At 39.8% G+C, this 21567-nt stretch overlaps 1 protein-coding gene across 7 annotated transcripts in view; it reads left to right on the plus strand.

Annotated features, from left to right (window-relative positions):
• RAPGEF4 (Rap guanine nucleotide exchange factor 4) overlaps positions 1-10990 on the plus strand; it is a 150952-nt gene extending 139962 nt beyond the window's left edge. For all 7 annotated transcript variants that reach the window (XM_030277473.4, XM_030277476.4, XM_030277472.4 and 4 more), the window contains 2 exons: positions 8146-8200; positions 9727-10990. In XM_030277473.4, coding sequence (XP_030133333.4) covers positions 8146-8200; positions 9727-9854 — 183 coding nt within the window. In that variant the 3' untranslated portion in view covers positions 9855-10990. The remainder of the gene's footprint in view (positions 1-8145; positions 8201-9726) is intronic.
• Positions 10991-21567: the final 10577 nt, after the last annotated feature.

A 21567-nucleotide genomic window follows, 5' to 3' on the forward strand; every position in this document is an offset into this window, starting at 1 on the left:
ACTGCTGTTCCTTCAAAGAGGCCTGAACTGCCTCAGGCTGGGATAGTTCTGCACTGCTCCTTGGAGAATGAAAAAAACATTGAAAAGAACTTGAACAACATATATTTTCTTCTTTCCCTTCACAAATGAAAAGAGGTCTGTGGCTTGATTGCTTTCCTACTGGAAAGAAAAATCAATGGTAAAAGGCTAGAGTATGCTCAAATTTGATATAAGTCCTGCACCTAAGCTGTTAAAGTTTCAAACACCATTGTCAAAAACTTCAGACAGGCAACTTTCCATGGCAGAAGTCTCAACTGAAACTGGAGTTTCTCAGCAGAGAGAAGACATTTTCTTGGTTGCTAAGGTCATGTTCCTCATTAGTGTGGTTAATGACACCTGTACCTGAGAACCTGCATTAGCCAAACCTAGCTATGGCATCTGCATAGGAAAACCAAACCTGACTTACTGCTCTGGCAGTCAAATCACAGAATCACTAAGGTTGGAGAAGATCTCCAAGATCCCTGAATCCAACCCCAGCACCACTGGATTCCCCAGTAAACCTTGTCTCCAAATGCCACATCCACGTGCTTTTTTGAACACTTCCAGTCATGGTGACTCCACCACTTTCCCTGGGCAGCCTATTCCAATGCCTGACCACCCTTAAAGTGAAGAAACTTTTTCTCACATCCAATCTAAACCTCCCCTGGCACAACTTGAGGACATTTCCTCTCAGCCATTCAGCAGCCATGCTAGAGCATATTTCCTCTGGCACCTACATGTGCTTGTTCTTAGTAGTACAGTAATCAGAACCACTCCATTCCTCTGGAGTTACATAACTTCAGTTGTTTCCACTGCACTGTGGAGGCATTTATCTGACCCTCTGAGCACTGATAACTGCAGAGGGGAAAACAGAAGTACTTTAAGCTCTTTAAAAAACTTCACAGAAAAGTGATCATCACTCTGAGTGAATTCTCTTAGATTTTAGTAGCTTCAGGACATCCTCTGTTCTTGAGTGAAAATACCCCTTTACTAAGATGAGACATTTTGTAAGTAACTAGCAGTGCTAATGCCTGAGTAAGGGCCTGACCTCATTTTGCAGTAATGGCATTCTGTAATTGCATATGCAGACTGTGTTGCCATCTCCTTCCAAAGGCCTTGAGCCTTTTACCTGCAGAAAAGGACTTCTTTTCTGCATTGCCTGTTGTAGTTAGGTATAGATATAAAAGTAGAGATAGTGAATACTTGGAGGAACACAAAGACTTGACTGGAAAACTTCAAAATTGAATGGATGGCAGCTGCATTGCTATAGCCATGGTTCTGTGGCTAGCTCCAACATCTCCACCTCACTTGGCTTGTTTACACCTCCTGAACCAGAAGAGCTGGTACATCCACTGGCCTCAGAGCTCCTGCTTCAAGCTCTTTATGCCTCATTTTGTGTGAAAGCCATTACAGAAGGGAGGAGCTCTCCTGTAAGCACTTCCCGTAGACAGAAGTTCAACACAGGCTTGTCATTTAAGAATAGTTCTGCACCACTCTGTACCACATTTAGGCACTCCCAAGGCCAAGAGTGAATTTTATAGCAGCTTAAACTGATCTGTATCTAAGTTGCTGCAGTTCTGCCCTCTTTACCATAGTCTGCTCATTGTCTTACCTTCAAAAGAATGTCGCCCCTAGAAAAAGAGTTTGCTAGTAGCACCCAAAAGTTTTAAATAATACTTTATGCTGCAAGAATGTAGTACCAGTAATCTAAGTTTTGATAATTTTCTTTAGGAGAGGAATGTGAGGATCAGATAGTGCATTTTTGATGCTGCATTTTGTTACGGATTCAGTATTATGTCTCATGTTCCTCAACTCACCAGAAAGGGAAACATTCTCCTTTTTTAGTATTCTAAGCTTTTCTTCAGTTGATACTCTACCTAAAAGCTCACTCTGCTTTTCCCCCAGGCCTTACTGCAGGTATATCTTTCGTATCTTTATTGTTCTTCACTAGCTCTTTTGCATGCTTCTGTGGTGCTTTTACTGCCTTTCTCAACCCGTAGCTGTTCAGAGAAACCTGTATTCAAATTCCACCCACATAATTCATTCAAATCCTACTGTGGACCTGGCAGTTTTTAGCTTTTTGCATGTGTCATCAGGTCAAGCAAAGAAGAAAAGCCTACTGTTAAACCTCAGTCACTGCCGCCTACTTGTGTTAAGCTTAAAACTGTCATATCCACACATAATTTCCAGATATTAAACTGTGGAGACAAGACCACTCAGCCAGATAACTCTCTGGTAATTTCTCCTTTCTTTTAAATAAGTATAAGCCCAAGGTGTTTTTGCGATGTCACTTTGCCATTTTCAGGAGAAAAGTAGAAACCAGATTTTCTCACAGGAATCATGTCTTGCCATTTGTTGCTTCTGTTTATTGTGCTGCACAATGTTCTGTCATAAGCAGATGGAGATCCTCAGAGTATTGCTGGGAGCCACTCTAACTGACGTTTCTGAAACACCTTGGCTCTTTGGAAGGTTGTTTCCTTTTTGTTTGCTGAAGTTTATGAATAAAAATATCTGGGTAGTTGCCACTGGTGGTGCCATTTGCCCCTGGAGGAGGTGGGTCCCTCCTACTCCCATGTAAGCACAGTGATGAAACTGAGAACAGCCTCTGGCATCGCGTCTGCATTCTCACCACAGAGCTCTGATCCCGACAGCTGATGTGCTGCTGACAACTTTATTCCTGTAGCTGGCAGCCAAAAGTAGAAGTTTGATCTAGTGGCATCTCTTCAGCTGAAACAACTTCCTTTTAATCTTTTCTGTTTTGCAATGTTTCTGTTATTATTTATATTAAATGATGCATCTTAAAACATGCAGAAGTTGTCAAGGCAGTGTCTGAGCCAGGAGCTCCCTGAGTGCCAGAAACAGCAAGGCCTGGTTTCCCAAACATTTGTGTTTCATGGCTGCTTGAGCTCTCCTCAGATCTCTCCTCATGGCTGGGGCACGTGTTGTTTCTTCATGGCTGGGGAATTCTGTGTGAATAGGCTTTTGTCATAACATAGGAACTTGCACTACAGCCTTTTTCCTGAAGGAGACAGGAGGGCACTTACACAATCTTTCTCTTGTCCACAGCCATCTGGTTTAACAGAAAATTGGTAGGAGCTTTCTTGTGTTTGAAAACTCTGGGTTCTTTTTCCAAATTGAACAAAATTATCTAGATGAGAAGGGAAAAACAGACAGATGGTGTTTAGCCACATTAGCCTAGTCTTTTTTAGCAACTCAAGCTAACAAAGAAAAATACTGAGTTAATTTTTTCCTGCTATGCTTTCCTATATATCGATCTTTTCAGTGGTGGACTGACAGAACAGTGGTATTGGCAGTAGTAAGGGGACATCGCTCTGCAGAGCATTGCTGAGCTTTATCTGCTGCAGCATTTGTGACTGCCTGCTCTTTCTTCCCCTTCCCCATCCACTGATCCCCACAGATGCCTTATCTGGAGGAGGCTGTGAGCAGTGGGAGGACCGGGACACCTATCCAGGGAAGAGAGTAATCACGTGTGGCAAAGCCACAGTTATGGGTAAAGAGGGAGGTTTGTAAACAGACCCATTTGGTTTGTACAAGATGAGAGTAAACAGTCCTGAACATGTCAGAAATAGGTATGCTCTTAGTCTTTGTATTTGCACTGTGTTTGTGCTCTTTACTCATGCCATTGCACAAAGCCTTAAAATCCAGCCTGGAAAATATTATTTATGCATTTGTCAATAAGGCAAAATTACTAAATTACTGGTCTTTGTAGTGTAAGTCTTTAGTAAAAGTCTTTGTCTTCAATAGCAAACAAGACATGGTTTAAGAGAAACATTGGATATCTTTTGCTTACCTCACTGCAAGGAGCTGAGGGGGAGTAATTGCAAGCTGTTTCCACCATGGTGTTGCTCAGATGTGCATTCTAGTTTGACATATGTGACATGACACCAAACCACCTACATCTCTTCTCCCCTGGTGACTGGACAGTACATATTAGTTGTAAATGTGCCTTCAGGAGACTCATCTATGTAATAACTGAAGATGTATTTATTACAGAGGAGCAAAACTTCTAAAACTTTTTAAATACTGTAGTTTTAGTTTGGAAAGTGGAGAAGATTTTGAGAGCTGCAAGTATGTGAAATATAAAAGATGGCAGAAGGCAGCAAACACAATTAGTTTGTGATCTAGAATGACCCTCTTCACAGGTGAAGGCAAGCACCCAAATAGCACCAGTAGTAATAGTTCCTGTAAACTCTGTGTGATTTAGCAGATACAGGACAACCTACAACCTGCAGCACATGGCAATACACACCATTTAAGTGACACTGCTTTTATAGCTATGTATTTATAAATGCTTTCCTAAAATTAGGTCTTGGCAGGGAAAGAAGAGAGAGGAAAGTGAGGAAAGTACTGAGCATGACTCCCCTTAGGGACCGGCAGTATTTCATACTCTTGACCACTTACTGATTTTTTTTCCCAAATCTCAGCTGCCTAACAAGACTGACTGTCAGTACAGAATTTTGTATTCATAGATAAAGGGAAGATGCAATTAATTGGGAACTTTATGAGTGCCATTTCTCAAATCTTTGTTCAGAGAGCCTGAACAAAGACTACTTTCTGTGGCACCTTCTCCATATGACATTACCCAGCATTATGTCAGAAATAACACCTGTAGAGGGTGCAGAAGTCAGGAAAAAGCTCTGAAAGTGCTGGCCTGCCATGGCAGCACAAGATAGTGCCATGGTGCTGACCACTGATGCTTCTTTTTGTCACGCCTCTTCACCCTTCAGGTGCGAAAAGAGGATTAGAGAATTTGTGCATATTTGTTTTCAGGTTTTGTGGAGATGAACAAAAGAGAATTCACACTCTTATCCATATGCAAAAAAAGGGACAAACATTCTTTAATTTTTGGAACATAAAGATTATGCAAAAAGTGTGTGACTAAAGCCCTTAGTAGTTTTCAATAGCATATATGAATATTTATAATATTTAGCAACCTGGGTTTGGAATGGATTAGAAGATAATGTGCTGGCCTGCTGCCACAATTCCAGACTGTAAAACTTGAAAGGGTATTGTTGTGTATACCCAGCATGCTGGTAGTAGCCATTACTTGTTATATTATGCAGTTGGTTCTATTTCAGAAAGATCCAAATTTAGGTTTGTATGGGTTTTTGATAGTGGTCTTGCTTAGTATTTAAACGGAGGTTCATCTTTGCAGGCATAGACTAGAGGTAGTCCTCTATTTGAAGAAAAGCTGTAAGGATCAGGCAATTGAACTTCCATCTGAACTTTTTTTCTGTCCATATTTTTAGTTTTCTTGCATCAAAAGAAGACAGTCTAACTTATCTACAAGATTTGAGAAGGGAAATTTCACTTTTGTTTCATAACCTGTTTTTCTGTTCACTTTGTACCTTACAAAAAGGAACTGTTAGGAGCTTAGACATTATGAGACAGTAGAACAGCACTTGGAAAAAAAGTAATGTGAAAAGAGCTCTTCAAAGATACATAATGCTTCAGAATCTCCCCATTGGCTTATGGTGCCTTAACATCCACTTCCTAATTGGTTTCTATTTCATCATTGCCAGGATAATTCTGAATGTGCAGATAGAATCACATCATCCTCAGGAAAAGGAAAAGGCAAAGGAGCCCTTTAAAATGAAGTCTTTCAGACAACTGAAGGAAGCCAGGCAGTTCAGCCTTTACCCAGAAGTCAGACAAGTCTGTTTCCACTTCCATTTTTCCTTGCCTAGAAGAGCCCACATAACAGCAAATTTGAAAATAGCAAAAACTTCTTAAAAAACCTTCACTACATGCCCATAATTTTTCTTTCAGTACAGTACTGCATTACAGTACTTATTCTGGATGTTCTGCTTTTTTTTTGAGAACAGACTCCTCACAAGAGAAAAAAGATTAAAATTATTCCAAAGAACACTTTTTTTGATAAATCTGTTTTCACATATGAAGCTAAATAATAATAGCTCCAAAGATTATTATGAGATAAGGCTTTAAAACCTAAACACTTACAGGTTTGAAAAATTAGGGTGTGTATTAACAATCCATTTAGAAAGCACATCAAGCAAAACTAGCTATCTTCCTAAAAATGAAGTGTTCTTAGCAAAGCTTCCTTCAAAGCTAGACAGTTTTGAAACTTCATTGTGTTGGCTGGGGCAGTTCAGCTTTATGATCTCTCCTTGAAACAGTTACTGTATATAAGCATCTTTTGAACTGGTATAAATCAAAATAGCAGCATCACGTAACAGAGCCAAATATGAAGCCATAGAGGTGTGAAACAGTCATGTTTATATGCTTGTGTTTTTTTGACTTACATTCGATTGGGTTAGACTGACACTGTTACATGCAGCGTGTTCTGTCTCAGCCCAGTTACCATGAGTATTTAAGAGGTTCTGTTGAAGTCAGTGGAGTTTATTCACATGCTTAATGCTAAGCACCTGTGAGAATGTTTGCAAGGTAAGTACCTTAGAGACTCTGCATAGTAATAGTGGCTTGAAGAGGTATGAAAATTACCTTAGAATAAAATTTACTCTTACTTGAATTACAAATGTAGATACATATAACTTTAGGAATAACATAAGCAGAGCCATATCCAGATTCCCTAGAGCTTTGGGGAAAGTGTTTTTTAGAAATAACATCTTTTAGATCAGTTTCATTTGATAATATAAAGTGTAATCCACAAGCATTTAGGACTTAATTTATCAATAGTGTTTCTTATGCTGATCAACCAACTTATTTTTGTATGCTTGATAGTACATTAAAATGTCTGAGATTATCCATTGTGTGTGTAAGGAATGTCCTACATTGGTGCTCCCCACTTCTGGAATGACAGATTTCACAAGCTTATTTCATTTGCAATGTTTTCATTTAAGATTATAATTGTGATTTCATTTAGGATTATAATGAATTTAGAGGAGTATATGCCCCAAGCTTAGTCGTTCACTTATAAGCAACATACAATTCTGTTTTGTGAGAATTTATGACTAATTAGCTTGTTAATCTCACATAAAATTTCCATAATGTATGAAGCAGCCTGGTGAGAGTGCGCTGTGTTAGAAAATGTAGCTTTGTTGGAACACCAACATTGGAGTCTGATGAGGAATCGCATGTCCTTCCTCTGCTTTTTCTTAACCTAAGCAAAAGAAACTGAAACAAATGTTGTCCTTATAACATGGATTGATTCAAACTATCTACCTAAGTGCTGAAGTTTCAGTTTATCTGACATTATGTAGAACGACTAATTCTGCCCCATACTGGTGGATGTATTATTTCTGTAGTGCTAATCACAGAAACCAGTTAAAATTCTACAGTCCAGAACTAATGTTTTGCTATATGACTAACCTTAATTTCTTTTCTTAAAAACTATTGTAAAATAAAATCTCATTTATCACAGCAAGTGTATTGATTGAAACTGAATTGAATGAAATTATGTCTTTTTTGCTGAAGGGGAAGCACAGCAAGAAGGACTAAAGTGACTTCTGGGGTTTTTTTTGTGAATTGTCAGTAGAAGGGTCCACAAAAAGTGAATCCACTTTTCAGATTGAGTTGGATACACTTGTGCAAAGTAACACTGTGTAACAGGTCTGTTTATGAAACTTGGCTGCAGGCCACTGTACTGACAGTGGCCTTCTCACCTGGGAGCCAAGCACTGTGCCAGTGGAATCACCCTTGTGTGCTTATTTACACTGTCATCTTCCAGGAAGACTGCATTTTAAACTCAAGTTTATATAAAAGGTGAAAGCTCTTTAATTGCTGAATATATTCTAGAAATGGCCTTGCTGTTAGGAGCTGATAGTCTTTAAATTAATATGTATATACTCCATGGTATTCCTTTTACTTTTTAATATGGTAAGATGTTATCAAAGAAATGCACATTGAAGGGGCTGATTTTCATTCTTACTTAGGGCCTTTTACAGCATTCAAGCAAGGGAAAGGGTTCTCTGAGCACATGTAAATTATACTCATGCTTATTTAAAGCCTGTGTAAATGCAAATCACACCCTATACATTAAAGTAGCAGCATTAAAATTATATTTTCATTCATATGACTGCTTTTATTGGCATGTGTCTTCACACTCAGGCACAGTTAGGTGCTTCGTTTGAATGATGATGAAATACAGTGCTTGTTCTCTGATTGCATCCCATCTTTTCCTTCCAGCGCATGATTGCCAACACTGTCAGGACAGTGAAATTCTGCCGAAGCCAATCTTTCAGTAAGTGTATTACAACATCTGTACTGTCAGCATTATCATCAGTAGCTACAGTAATTACAACTAATTCTGTGTGTACCAGAACTGAAGAGCCTGCTTTGCAGTGATTCTTCCATGTTTGGATCCTGTGATGTTTCACAGGGCGAAATATCCTTCAGGAAGCTCTAATAAACCCCTTCTCCTCTACCTCTTTTTCCATGCATGTAAAAGAGCTAAATATCTGTGAGGTCTCTACCCATCTGTCAGATTAGAGCCAGTTGAAATTAGACACTGGATTCAGAAGTAGTTGAAATAAGTCTAGCAGGCAGCAGAACACAAATACTTGCTTGGATAAATGCTGTTTTAATATGAAACCAGTCTGGAGACATGGCCTTTATAAATGACATAACTGCATAAGGCGGTGAATTTAAAACCTGTTTGTCAGTATAATTACTAGAACTTTCTTGAGGCCAAGTAAGATGACAGAGCTGTACGGTCAAACAGGCTTCTCTGTGGGTCTCATCCCCTCAAGCTGCACAGTCAGTCTCAGTCACATGGGCATTTCCTCAGCACTTCATCCATTTTGACTCACAGTACCTTTCCTCTTTCTCAAACAATAGAATAAATAATATAAAACTATATTTTTATAAAATAGTTTATTTCCATATGAATTAAAGCTTTACTGTAGAAATTTCTGTAGAACTGTAGAAATTAAGAAAGATTTTTTTTTCATCCATAATCCAGATTTTTCTGGCTTTGTGTCTTTAATATTGTATTAAGCATGGGTGAGACATCCAGATACTTAGAAATGGAAGCAGATTTTCATTATACATGATATAACAAAATGTCTGTATATACATCTGCTGGATCTAAATTCCATGGGGTTTGTGTGTGTGTATGTGTAATGTAATGTAGATGCCTCAGTATAATTTTTTAGTTGAATTTAAGTTACCTAACACATATTACATTACACTGTAAGCTGTTCCCTGTGGAGCTGAAGGTATTTAGAATTTAACTTAGTACTACTCCATAACTGCTGCTGGAGTAGGTATAATGTGGTTAAGTAATGTAAACAGGTAGTAAATTCTGAGGCTTGAATAGGCAGTCAGTAAACACTGCATTGTTACAAATATTTAATACTGAGCCAGAAATGAGAATATTGCATGGAAAGAGGCTTAAATCAATTACATAATTTTGAATCTGTGAAAGTTGCTGGTTCAAAAGCAAACGGGCAGCTTTAAATTGTACTTGTTAGCTGTATAATGTATAGCTAATGACTGATAAGGTGATGTGTAAAACTGTAACCAAGGGCCATCAATTTTAGTAAATGTAGCCAAGGATGTCCAAAAGAAAAGTTAATTTGTGGGGGTAGTAACCAGAAAGACCATCAGATACGGAGAAAAGATTTCAAAGGGAGCAATTTCTAAATATTTCCTTTTTAACTCACCAGGATCTAGTCTTTCCTGTGACAGCTTGTAAGGAGTTGTGCATTTTGTTCAGGCATTCGTCCATTTATGTGTATCAATCCTACATCATTTCTCTTTCACCAGATCCTGATGCAGCACTAACTAATAAAAACCATCAGGATGTTCGGAGCTACGTGCGGCAATTAAATGTGATTGACAACCAGAGAACTTTATCACAGATGTCTCACCGACTGGAACCGCGCCGAGCATAAACATTTGAAGCAATGATGAGAAACGATCTTTTATCCTCTCAAGGTCACTTGTTAAGAACTTCACTTTCTCTGCTACTGCACTGCCACTACAAAAATAAGCAAAAACATACCATAAGGTCTTAGGCAACGCACAATGTACCAGCCTGCTGGAGAACTTTGGCTGAGGAAGATTTATGCACTGTAGGTGTATGGGTGGCCATGTTGTGAGCTGTTAATTCATCTTGAAGTGTGGTAAGTGATATCTCATATGGATTAAAAAAAAAGGCAAAAGATAGAATAGTTAGTGAGAAATGCACAAAAACTTATAACAATTCTAAGGTAGGTAGTGAGTCCTTCTCCCTAATTAAGAATCTGTATTTTATGATTTATGCTTCAAGTCAGGACCAAAACTGATCGTCAGTTTAGCTTGCTCAGCTACTGTTGACCTCAATAGAAGATAGATGTAAGGACCTGATGAAATAATGTAGGTTCAAGAGTGGTCCAAGGTATAGTTCCATTCAGAGAAGACTTGCAAATATTTCCATTTTAAATACAACAAATACTAAGAACAATTCCTAGTCTTAATCATACTGTCTAGTACTACAAGCAGTGTGGCCATTTCAGAAAACTGACAGGACTGAAAATATTTTGAATGATAAATAGATTAATCAGTGTTTACATTTTACTTCCTTCTTTTTAAACTACCAATCAAGTTTTTACAAAATTCAGTTAAAAAGTAAGGTCATCAAAACCAATAGCATTAAAAGTAGCAAAGGACTGGTTCAAAAAGAGCACAATATGCACAAATGGATTTCAAGAGAATATTTTCCTGGACATTAAAAACTTAAACTTCAGCTAGAATTAATCGTGGCTGGTTAACACATTTTCTGGTCTTACACATTTACAAATATCTTAATTTTCAGTCAATTGTTTGCACTTTCAGTAGACTGTAAATAAATGTCTATTCATTTTGCTCTATAATATTTATTTATGTAATAGTTATTGTGCCAAAATAATTCTGGTTTATTTATTTTGTTTAGCATGTTATGAGAGTACAGCTTTTGTCTTCACACTCTGTGCATTTACATGTAGAAGTTGTATGATCTATCTTTTCTGTAAATAACATGCAGTACCTTATTAAATGTAATTGCTGGAAAGGTTTAGTCACTGGCCTTATTTGCATTTTCAGCTTCATTCCTGCATAAATACCAATGCTACTAATTGGTTGATATATCAAACTTGGCTTGTCATTTGCTGAGCCTCAAACCCGCAGCTGGCCTTCATGCACTGAGAGATGGACAATGAGATTAAAGCCAACCAGATCCATCCCTGCCACGGGGGATGACAGGCAGTGACGCAACGCAATGGTCTCAGTAGCTCATCTGTTTCTCAGGAGAAAACATTTAAATTGGAAGGGTTTAAATAAAGAAGGGATATATTCTTAATTTTAGCTGTTTTTTTTTTCATGTGAGCACTACAAGTTACCTTATCTTGGGGAGGATTTTACCTCAGGTTGGCAAATGCAAGACTTTGGCTAGTAAGGCACTTGAGAGACCTCTGGGTTCGATGACCATGGGGAGGTCTCTCAGGGCCTGCAGCCATGAGGAGAGAGGTGCTCTGGCATGTGCCCTTTCCCCTCCTGAATGCTCCTGGGGATGGCTGTACTGCTGCTGGGCAAGCCCAGATGGCAGCCAAGTGCATGCCAAGGGAATGACGATGTACAAATGGCAAAAGTCTTTCCTATTGCGTTCACGCTGGTTCTGCGCTGTGAAGCTGGATGTCATAAAACTGATTAAGCCTGAAATTAGAAGTTGCAACTATTATCTCATAATTAGGCTTCAGAGATGACCTCATTGATATAGTCTACATTTTGCTTTGGACGCAGAGCATATTATTTTTGGCATTGAGCAGGACTGTGTGAAATCAGTATACAAATACAGGGTTTTTTTTAATCTATAAAAATAATTACATTCTTTTAGTAAAAATATAAATTCTGCAAAAGCTGAGAGACACCAGGGAAATGCTGACACAGAACCACAATCTGCTTGGTACCTGCATTCTGCAAAGGAAAGAATTACATGCTTAAGAAATATTCTGCAGCATGATGAAATAATTTATTTTAGCTTTGCTGTCTGACTGGAAGTTCAAGATGATTCAGAGGAAAACCAGCTAATATATAGAGACAAATTTGTGTCGTGATATTTCAAGTGAGAAATATTTATTTCCATTTGTGCTGTTCAATGAATATACTTCATATGGCTTTTTCAGATACAGAATCTTCCCAGAAGCAAAGTATGCAGTAGAATAAACTACAGGGACACAATTACTTCAACAGGCATTTTTATCTTTGCAATCAGTTGGTAACATTTCTGAGTTCATGATTTTATTTATTCCAGGTTTGTTCCTATTGTTTGGACTTTCATTTATTTCTGTGTTAGCTGGTTTATAAAGCTGCCAAGTTTTGGCTTGGCTCTGTGTATAGACCAATTCTTCATCCGTTTAGTATGTTTTTATCCCTTTGGTTTATTCTTTTTTTCTTTAGAACTTCTAACTGTTTTACTTATTTGTTGCCAACAGTCTCTATCATGTAGTTGTGTCCCAGTGATACAAAGAGAGGTTTTATGGCACCTCCATATCAAAAAATGAATGCAGTTTACCTACTCAATGACACAGGTATCTGACATTTTAAAATTTCCCAATAAAGGGTGCTGTATAAATAACAAGTGTTGCTATCTCTGTATTTAACTCATTCAAGTGGCTCAGGTAGTTGCTATGGTTCTAATCACTGTCTAAATACCTAGAGATTAGATAAATAAAACTACTATCTGGTTCTAGGATCTGTGCTATGCTTCCCCCCTGTGTTGACTTTACAACAGGAGGGCAGCTGTCAGTATATTGCTTTAGCTTTAGGACTACTGTTGCACTAGAGTGGAGAATGAATAGGAACTCAAGAAACACTGAAATGTCAGAACATCCATCCTGACTTCACCCTGTGCTCACAGCTGCGCGTCACGACTTGTTCCTGCTGCACTGCGGGCACCGCCTTGCTGCTGACTCTCAGGCGGGTCTGCAGGCCTGGCTGCAGGGATTGGGCAGTCCCAGCACCGCTCTGCTCATGGTGCATCCTGCTTTAGGTGCAGCGCTTGGCCTGGTTTCGGCCCATGCCAGCTACCCCTGCAGGAGAGTGTCCAGCCATTACTTATGGGGGATCATGCAGCTGGGCCATTTCCAGGGGAGACTACAGAGCTGTCTGTCCTGTCTCTGTCCCACCCCCACAGTCCTCCAGTGGGGCCCAAGGTGCTCTGCACCTCCATCACACCCACTTGCATGAACAGCATAAACACTACAGCACAGCGCCCTCCTCACTGCAGCACTGCAGGCTGAACAAACATAAACCTGTTCTAAATCCTAATCAGGATGATTATGTCTGAGGGTCACAGGCCATACAGTGCTGGTATGGCTGGTCCCTGCTGCATGACCAGGGCCCAGAGCTCCTGGTCCTGTTTTATTTACTGGCAGAGTCATAACTGTAGTATGAGTTTTCAGGTGAGATACGACCAGGAGGCAGTGTCCATAATAGATATCCACTGCTGGGGACTACTGAGCTAGGGTGGTGACACCTTGGGCATTTTGGAAAATGTTCTGCATTGCAGGGTTCCACCACTAGCCTTTTTTTGGTCAGGCAGCAGTAGAGAACACAAACACCACTGTTTAGAGCTGCAGAGCCTAAGGAGTCACAGGGTACAGCTCTCCCTACGCTGGCACATTTCACTTTTGTTCATTTGTTAGGATTTCTTTCTGCACACCAGGAGGCTACAACTGTTTGGTAAAGGCAGGATTCAAAATATTTTCCATGGACAACTTGTTCAAACCCCAAAGTCAGCCACAAAGATATAACAGTGGCAGATAAAAGAATTCAAATGTATTTGCAGGACTCTGTAGATGGTGGGTTTGGGTTCTTTCTTCCTAGGTAAAATATTGTGAGGGCACACAGTCTCTTCAGACCAGGTACAAAAAGAGACAGAAACAAAATGCTTCTTTTCATAGACATTGGCAAAGCAGCCTTTTAAGTACAAGAAGTTTAAATATAATTTAGAAACCTCACAAAATAAGTTAGAGAGAAATCAAAAGATTTAACCTTCAGGGGTACAAAAAGAGATAATGAATTTTGCTTGGGAAAAAAAATTAACAAAATTATAAATCTAAATTGTTAACACAGCTTCTTAGTAAGGTCAACTGCATAATATAGAGCACCTTAACCTCTTCCAGCAAAATTTAAACACCATGCAGCTTAAATAGACTACTTCTGAATTCAGCAGTATTTCTTTTGGGAGCTCTGAATGCAAATCAAGAGGTAATAGTAGAAGGAAATTAAAAGATGTGCTATTCTCATTTCATTTTTTTGTACTGATAATAAGGAAAGCAGCATAGAGTGATATGGCAAAGTGAACCTCTAACTTCAATAGCTTTTCTTTCGCTGTTAATCTGAAATGCATTACACTCTGCCTTTTCAAATAATCATAATGTTCTTTACTGTAGCCTGCATTAAAGTTTAGCAGGCATAAGCAGCAGCAGTCACCAGAGGTCAAGGTATTAGCAATCAAAGAAAATAATGACCAGATTAAAAAGTTATCATTAAAATTGTGAAACCAGAACCTTCTTTAGCAGCTTATCTTTGGAGCCCTGCGTCCAGAACTGTAGCTGTGCCCATGGAACCCCTGGCACCCTCTAGATGTCTCCCCATTGCAGTGTGGAGGAGCTGGGCAGCCCTGGGCTGGAGAGGAGCCTCACCTTTCTGCCTCCTCTCTTGGAAAGGTGCAGCACTGCCTCCAACCAATTCCCACAGGACAGGGAGCTCTCTGATGTGGCTGGTGGCTAAAACCTGACGTCAAGCTTCTCTCTGTGGTCAGCGTTAGAGGAGCATGCTGGTACCTCGTGCTGGCCAACAGCACCGAGACACTGCCTCCCACCCCACCTGCCCTGGGCACTGCTTTAGCAATTGCAGCCCTCAGACATCTTCTGACTGAGGCAGCAACTTGCAAATCCACAAAGGAGCCTAATCCAACCACAGTCTTGGGGGTTTATGACTCGAGTGATGAGGGGACTGTTGTAGAAGGGGAAATTCTTAAAAGGGAAAAAAAGAGTATGTACAGCTACAAAATCTATCACATCTAACTGCTGAAGGGTATTTCACAAAGGGTTGCTTTTTAATAGGCCTGGCACTCAAATAAAATTTCTGAATTCAAAATAAACCCAGAAACTGACATGATAATGCATAAAGAATGAATAATTACTGATGCAAATTGGAATATTTTTCTTGGAAACTCCATGTAATAAAAATGTGACACATGGGGGTACTGGTAAGAGCTTGACCTTATTTCCTGGCCCTAATCCATTTGGGTCAGAGTGACAAAAAGCAAACCCTTTCTCACATGGTAGGGGTCAGCCAGTTGTGTTTAATTTTTTTCCTCTTTTTGCTTTCAAATGCAAATAAAGCACATTACCAATGAAAATAATGATTGTAAATGAATACCTCAATTAAAGGAAATTTACATAAAGATACATAGGATAATGGTAGCAGTAGCTATTCCAACATCCTAACAGACAATAATCCGTTTCTTTATCAACTTCTGTCAATAATCATAAGCTTTCTGCTCTCCATGGTTTCCTCATTATAACACCACCTCTTGTGTTTTTAAATAGTTCTTTCTTCAGATGCTGTCCGAGCCAGCAAGTGAACCTGCTATCTGTATTTGCCGACTCTTTGTGTTTTTTCACAGGTGTACATTATTTCTGCACAGGACTACTGTCGGCAGCATTGTGGATGTTCTCAGATAACAGAGAGACAGTTTTGCCTTGGGTTTTCTTTAGATGTCCTCATTCTCTGTAGGACTGACCCTTGAGGGCTGCAGTACTGGCAGGTTGCTGTCTAGTGTCTGTTTGAAATACAACATTTCCTTCCATTTGTAATTCCTGCCCTAGTGTTTCTCCTGTTCCTCTTGTCTGGCATGTAACTTCTTTGTGGTGCTCCTGATCAGTTAGCACTGTTGCCAGAAACTAGTTATAGGTTTACAGGGATTTTTGTTTCCTTCCTGTCATAACTAGAAACTGTTAATAACTGTGCTTGTGTTTTGGGGGAGTTGATTACCTCTATTTGGAATCACAGGAAAGGGGACAGAGATGATACAGCTAAACAGATTTGTCTACAGTAATGGTTTTTCTGAGGCAGTCTAATATTATGGACATTTTCTAGTCTTATTTAATTTCTAAATACAAAGAGAAAAAAATTAGATCTCCAATAGACAGATTTGTCTCTAATTAATGTAAGTAAGTAGCAAAAACTGTAAGCTACTGTATACTACAGTACATCACTAAAAGGAGTTAATATTTTCTTTGTAATTCAAACCAATTCTCTGCCAATGGTGGCCAAAATTTTCATTATTCCGGTACCTGCGTTTACTTTAGAAGAAAGGTAAATGACATAAATATTAATAATTGTTTTTTAGAAAGAAAATATTATAGTATACTTTAAATCATTTGTTGAAAGTTCTGTGTTGTTATTTTCCTTTGGTGGTCCTCAGAGGTGGTGGAATTGTGCCTGCCTCTCCCCAACTCTCTGTGACTATTTGGAAAAAATTTCAGAGAAATGAAGGGACTGTTACTTCAGTGGAGCTTGGAAAAGACAAATGGGCACAGCTACAATAAATTCAGTACAGCTCTAAAACAAAGAAAACAGTAGTAAGCTGTATTACATTTTAGAGAAAAAAATCTGCCAAAATTAGAACAACAAATTAAGTCCGTTGGACCAGAAAATTTAATGTAAGAAGGAGTATGAGCTATATATATTTACAATTAAAAGTATGTAATGAAATGGCAGCTGAGCAGAGTACTAGTCAGTGGATTACAGCTGAGTATAATGATCGGCTAAAAATTGTGGTGCCAGAAAAAGAAGAAAACCATTCTTGTAAAACAATCAAGTATTGGATTTCTTGCTAATATTTTGCTATCCCATGGCTATCTCATTACTAATTATATTGACATTTTTGTAGCAGTTACATGTTCTTTTTACACTGAACGCATGCCTGATCAAAAGACACTGTACAAGCTGTAACCTGCCAGTTCTGAAAACCATTTTGCACAAAGCAGGTACTTGATCCACACCCATTGCACACAGGCATATTCTGCCACATGTCTGTATTTAATCATTCTGGTCTATGTTAAATAATTTTGTGCTTAATACTGCTACAATTAATTGATATTTAATAGTATATTTATAATTTCATGTTAAATATACCATATAGGCACTTTCATAAAACCGTTATTTAAAAAAAAAAAAATTAAAAAACCCAACAGGTAAGAAAACAACAACAAAGATGAATCTCATAAATGGCTGATAGCTGGTACAAGCTCTTTCTTCATTTCCCATGAAGGACAAGAAGCCATTTCCCACAGGACACCAAAGACTGGGCTGCTGAAGAAAACAGGAATCACAGTCTCGGCTGTGCGAGCATGGAGACTGCATGTAGCATCATGCTGGTGTTTGTGGGTGTACACTCATCACCTCATGTACACCAGGAATGGCAAGATCGCCTCTAAGCCAATTCCAAAGACAATTCCTTAGATTTTCCACTTGCTATCACCCAGAAAGAGAAAAGGCAGCTTATTTTGGCTAGTACTTGTCATGCAAGTTGTCTTTTGGCATGCAAGTTGTCTTTTAGTCATGAAACTAATCCTGCTAGTTATGTTTTGGGGTGTAACTGCAGAGGTGTGTGATTGCAGCATGTGTAGACATACCTGCACGTATTTCATTCTGGAAAGCAAGCAAAAATAATGTAGAGAGGGCTTTCAGGTGAGCCATTTTTCACCTCTTCAGATTACAAAACTGATGAAACAAATGGCATAAACCTAATGACACCATGTAGTTACAGCTAACATTGATCAAACTAGCTAGATTAACACTAGCATACACCAGTGTTACATGTCCTACAGCAGTGTGTACAACCTTCCCAGTATATCCCGGGCATGACTTCCACCATGTTTGCTGGCCAATTTTTTAATCTAGAAATGGAAGCAAGCCATAGCAACCAAAGAAGCAGCCGTGCTTCAAAGAAACTTCTGTGTTAAGCCTGAGATGAACTCTGGGCCAGTCTTGAAGGAGAATTGAAAAATACAGAGCAGGTGTCCACTTCCAAATTATCTGTGTCTAGAGTTTCACATACAGTTTAAGCTGGCATAAACATTGCTTAAAAAGCACTTCCAGGCTCCATCCTCTCTCAGCTGCTTTTATCAGCCCTTGCTCCTTTCCTGTCTTTGTGCTGGCACAAGTCTTTGTGCAATTGCCTTGTGATCTGCATTCTGCTCTGAGTGAAAACTGATTTATTTTCTCTGCAGTAGCTTCTCCTGCACAGCCCAATTCCCTGTGCAGCCATGCAAACACCGTGCTGGCAGAAGGTGAGGTGGGCAGCGTAGCAGCAGGAACAGGGCTCAACAGGCAGGGCAGGGCTGTGCCTTGTGCTTTTGGCAGGCAGGATGATTTAAACCACCTGGACATATGCATGACACTGTATTTTCCATGTTGCAACTTGGTGACACGTCAGTACACAGCCTGTAATGAGATGTAAAGAGACAATTCATATGAATATTTTCAACTCTAAAATTGAGTTAAAAGTTGCTAGAACTGCCTTTATCCTTTGCCAATTTTTGTGGCTTTACAATAACTTTTGTTACCTTTAAATATTTTCTTTTTCTGCCTGTCCTACATCAATGGAAGAAGACTGTGATTAGAATTGAGCTCTCCAGAGGTAACTTCTGAGTTTCTCTGTTTGAGTTTGCTGCCTCAGAAAGCAGGGAAAATGTGTTGGCTCGCTGTTCTATACAGTAAGCCAATGCACTTAAGAACTTGCCATTACACTGGTTTCTGATCTTTTCTAGCTATTTTAAATTTAATTTTCTTGATAATGGAAAAACAACTTGAAAATATACAGTCTCACTAGCCAGAGGCAAGAAAGAGTACAAGCCCCAAAATGCATTCTAAAAACCTTGTTGTAATAGTTTCAGCTTCACAACAGTGTAGAACTGGGCTTGGACAGTCCTTGTGCTGACTTCTTTGCTTTCTCCTACTTGTCCTCTACTAGAGCAGGTGCAATTAGAGATTTAAACAAGTGGTGTGTTAACATTGTCTGGTGCAAACTCTGCACCCCTACTCTTGAAGTAGGAAATCTTAACCACCCCCTCATTTCTCATGTGCTACCAGAATAGTTTATTTAGGCCCTGCAACCAGGTCCTAAAATCAGATACAGTAAATCCCTGCTCTACAGATACACAGCCATGGAAAAAATGCCCAGACAAAGCACAGTAGGCAAGAGACCTCTGAATACATGTACTCAAGGAAAATGCCTATGAAACGGGTAATTTAACATTCAAAAACATTTTAAATCGTTTGAGTAATTGGCAATTGCCTCTGACAGGAAGGACAAACACTTTAGTTAAAGCATTTAAGAGACTAAGTATATGGCACTTCTCCTCCTTCACAGCTTAGTTTCATGTGACTTGTGTTTGATGTTTGTGTGTTCCTTTAAAATGTGGCACCTTTGACTGGAGGCTTCTCCAGACTCACTACATATCAGTTCATAAGAAAGCACAAGCACTCCCAGATCAGACAAGAAGTGCCTGAAAATACAGTATCCAGGGGAAGCCAAAGCATGCTGACCTCCTTCACTGCTTGTCCTGGCAATATTGAACCTACCTAGTGGGCAAAAGGGGGTCACCAGTGCCTGCTTTTTGACTTTCTTACTGTCTTCACATGCTTTCTGCACTGAGTGCTTAAGATCTTGCTGAACTTTACTCCTATTTTTATAGTTCAGTGAGATGTTTTATTTTAAGCACAGAAAGTATTAGTACTTCTAATGAGTATTGGTATTTAATGGATATCAGAGGCTTTCCCCCATGTTGTATTAGTTGTGCCAAACTAATACAACAGGGGAAAAGCCTCTGATATCTATTAAATAATCATGTTTTATTAATCAGTAAAGTGTTCTTCCATGATTCACCTTGATACCATACATCTTTGAGATGTACAGTTAATGGATATGGCTCAGTGCGATGCTGCACAGATCTTTGTGAATCACTGCACTACACAACTGGTTTTATACGGCAGATCTACACATGCATGTAACAACAGTCAAATATGAGAGAGTGCAAGGAGCTGCAGTTCTCCAAAGAATATAAAATCTCAATGTACACTCAGCAGAAGATGACCTGGGGAGTGCAGAGTAAAGCAGCACTTTACGGTGTCTTGCACGATAAATTGTATCATAGAGAAAATGTGCTGTCACAGCCACGCGATGTGCTTACATCAATAGCAAAATTGTTTGCTCCCCAAATGTTTTGAGTCTCTTCCTTTAAGTGTGACAACAGTAAGTTGTCTTATTGAAACAGTAATAAGATTATTCTATCGGCAAAAAGTTTTCTTCAACAGCAGAATATCTCAAAGCCATTAAGATGCTTGGATAAGAAGTGGTCTGTATGGCTGTTTCATTTCTGACCTGGTTAGCAAGGGAATATGTATGAATGATGGGGGGCGGGGGGCAGGGGGTTACAACTGCCAGTCAAGTTCTCCTCTTCTTCCATATTCTTGAAAAGAGGACTGGCTGCAGGATAAACCTGCTCCCTTCCTATTCCGTGAGACCTCCAAAACCTCACCTACAGCATCATGGCAATCCCAAATGATACCCAGGACTTAAATATGCTGCATGTTGGGAAAACACCATCCCAGCCCTCATGGCACAAGAAAATGAAGCAAGGTGGTTGTTTGTTTTTTTTTTTGTTACCTCCATCTAAACATTTTGGTAAAAATTTAGCCATACTACCTGTCACAGAAGCAGGAACCCTGGAAGGAAGAAGCTCGTGCTTCCAAAGCTGTGGCTATGGCAGTGCATCCCCATGCCTGGATTCCCTTGACCTGCAGTGGCTGTACTACACTTGTCCAGTGGAAACACTCAAGAGAACAGCCCTGCTCAAGCGGCTATTTCCAAGTTTGGCACAGCTGACCAACAAGCAAACAGCCACTCTGCCAGAGGCTGACCTCCCGGGCAGTCCAAGCCAGGAGGGACAACGCTGTCCTGGGGTACATCAGGCACAGCACCACCAGCCAGGCAAGGGATGTGATTGTTCCGCTCTGCTCTGAACTTGTGCGGCCTCACTTTGAGTGCTGGGGGCAGTTTTGGGCACCACAATATGAGAAAGATATAAAGCTTGTAGAGTGTCCAAAGGAAGCCAACAGCGATGATGAAGGAAGGGCCTCGAGGGGAAGCTGTGTGAGGAGAGGCTGAAGGGTCTGTTCATCCTGCAGAGACTGAGGAGAGGCTTCATTGAAGATACAACTTCCTCATGAGGGGAAGCAGAGGGGCAGACATGACTCTTCTCTGTGGCGACCAGTGACAGGACCCAAGGGAATGGCCTGAAGTTGTCTCAGGGAAGATTTAGATTGGATATTATTAAAAGGTTCTTCACACAGTGTGGGGTTGGGCACTGGAACAGGCTCCTCAGGGAAGTGGTCACAGCACCAAGCCTGACAGAGGTCAACAAGCGTTTGGACACCACTCTCAGGCACATGGTGTGGTTCTTGGAGATGTCCTGTCCAAGGCGAGGAGTTGATTTCATGGTCTTTGCGGATCCCTTCCACCTTAGCATAGTCAGCGACTCTGAGATTCAGAGAAGCCGCGCTCCGTCCCGC

This window comes from Taeniopygia guttata, chromosome 7 (genome assembly GCF_048771995.1).
Source record: "Taeniopygia guttata chromosome 7, bTaeGut7.mat, whole genome shotgun sequence".
Taxonomy (NCBI): domain Eukaryota; kingdom Metazoa; phylum Chordata; class Aves; order Passeriformes; family Estrildidae; genus Taeniopygia; species Taeniopygia guttata.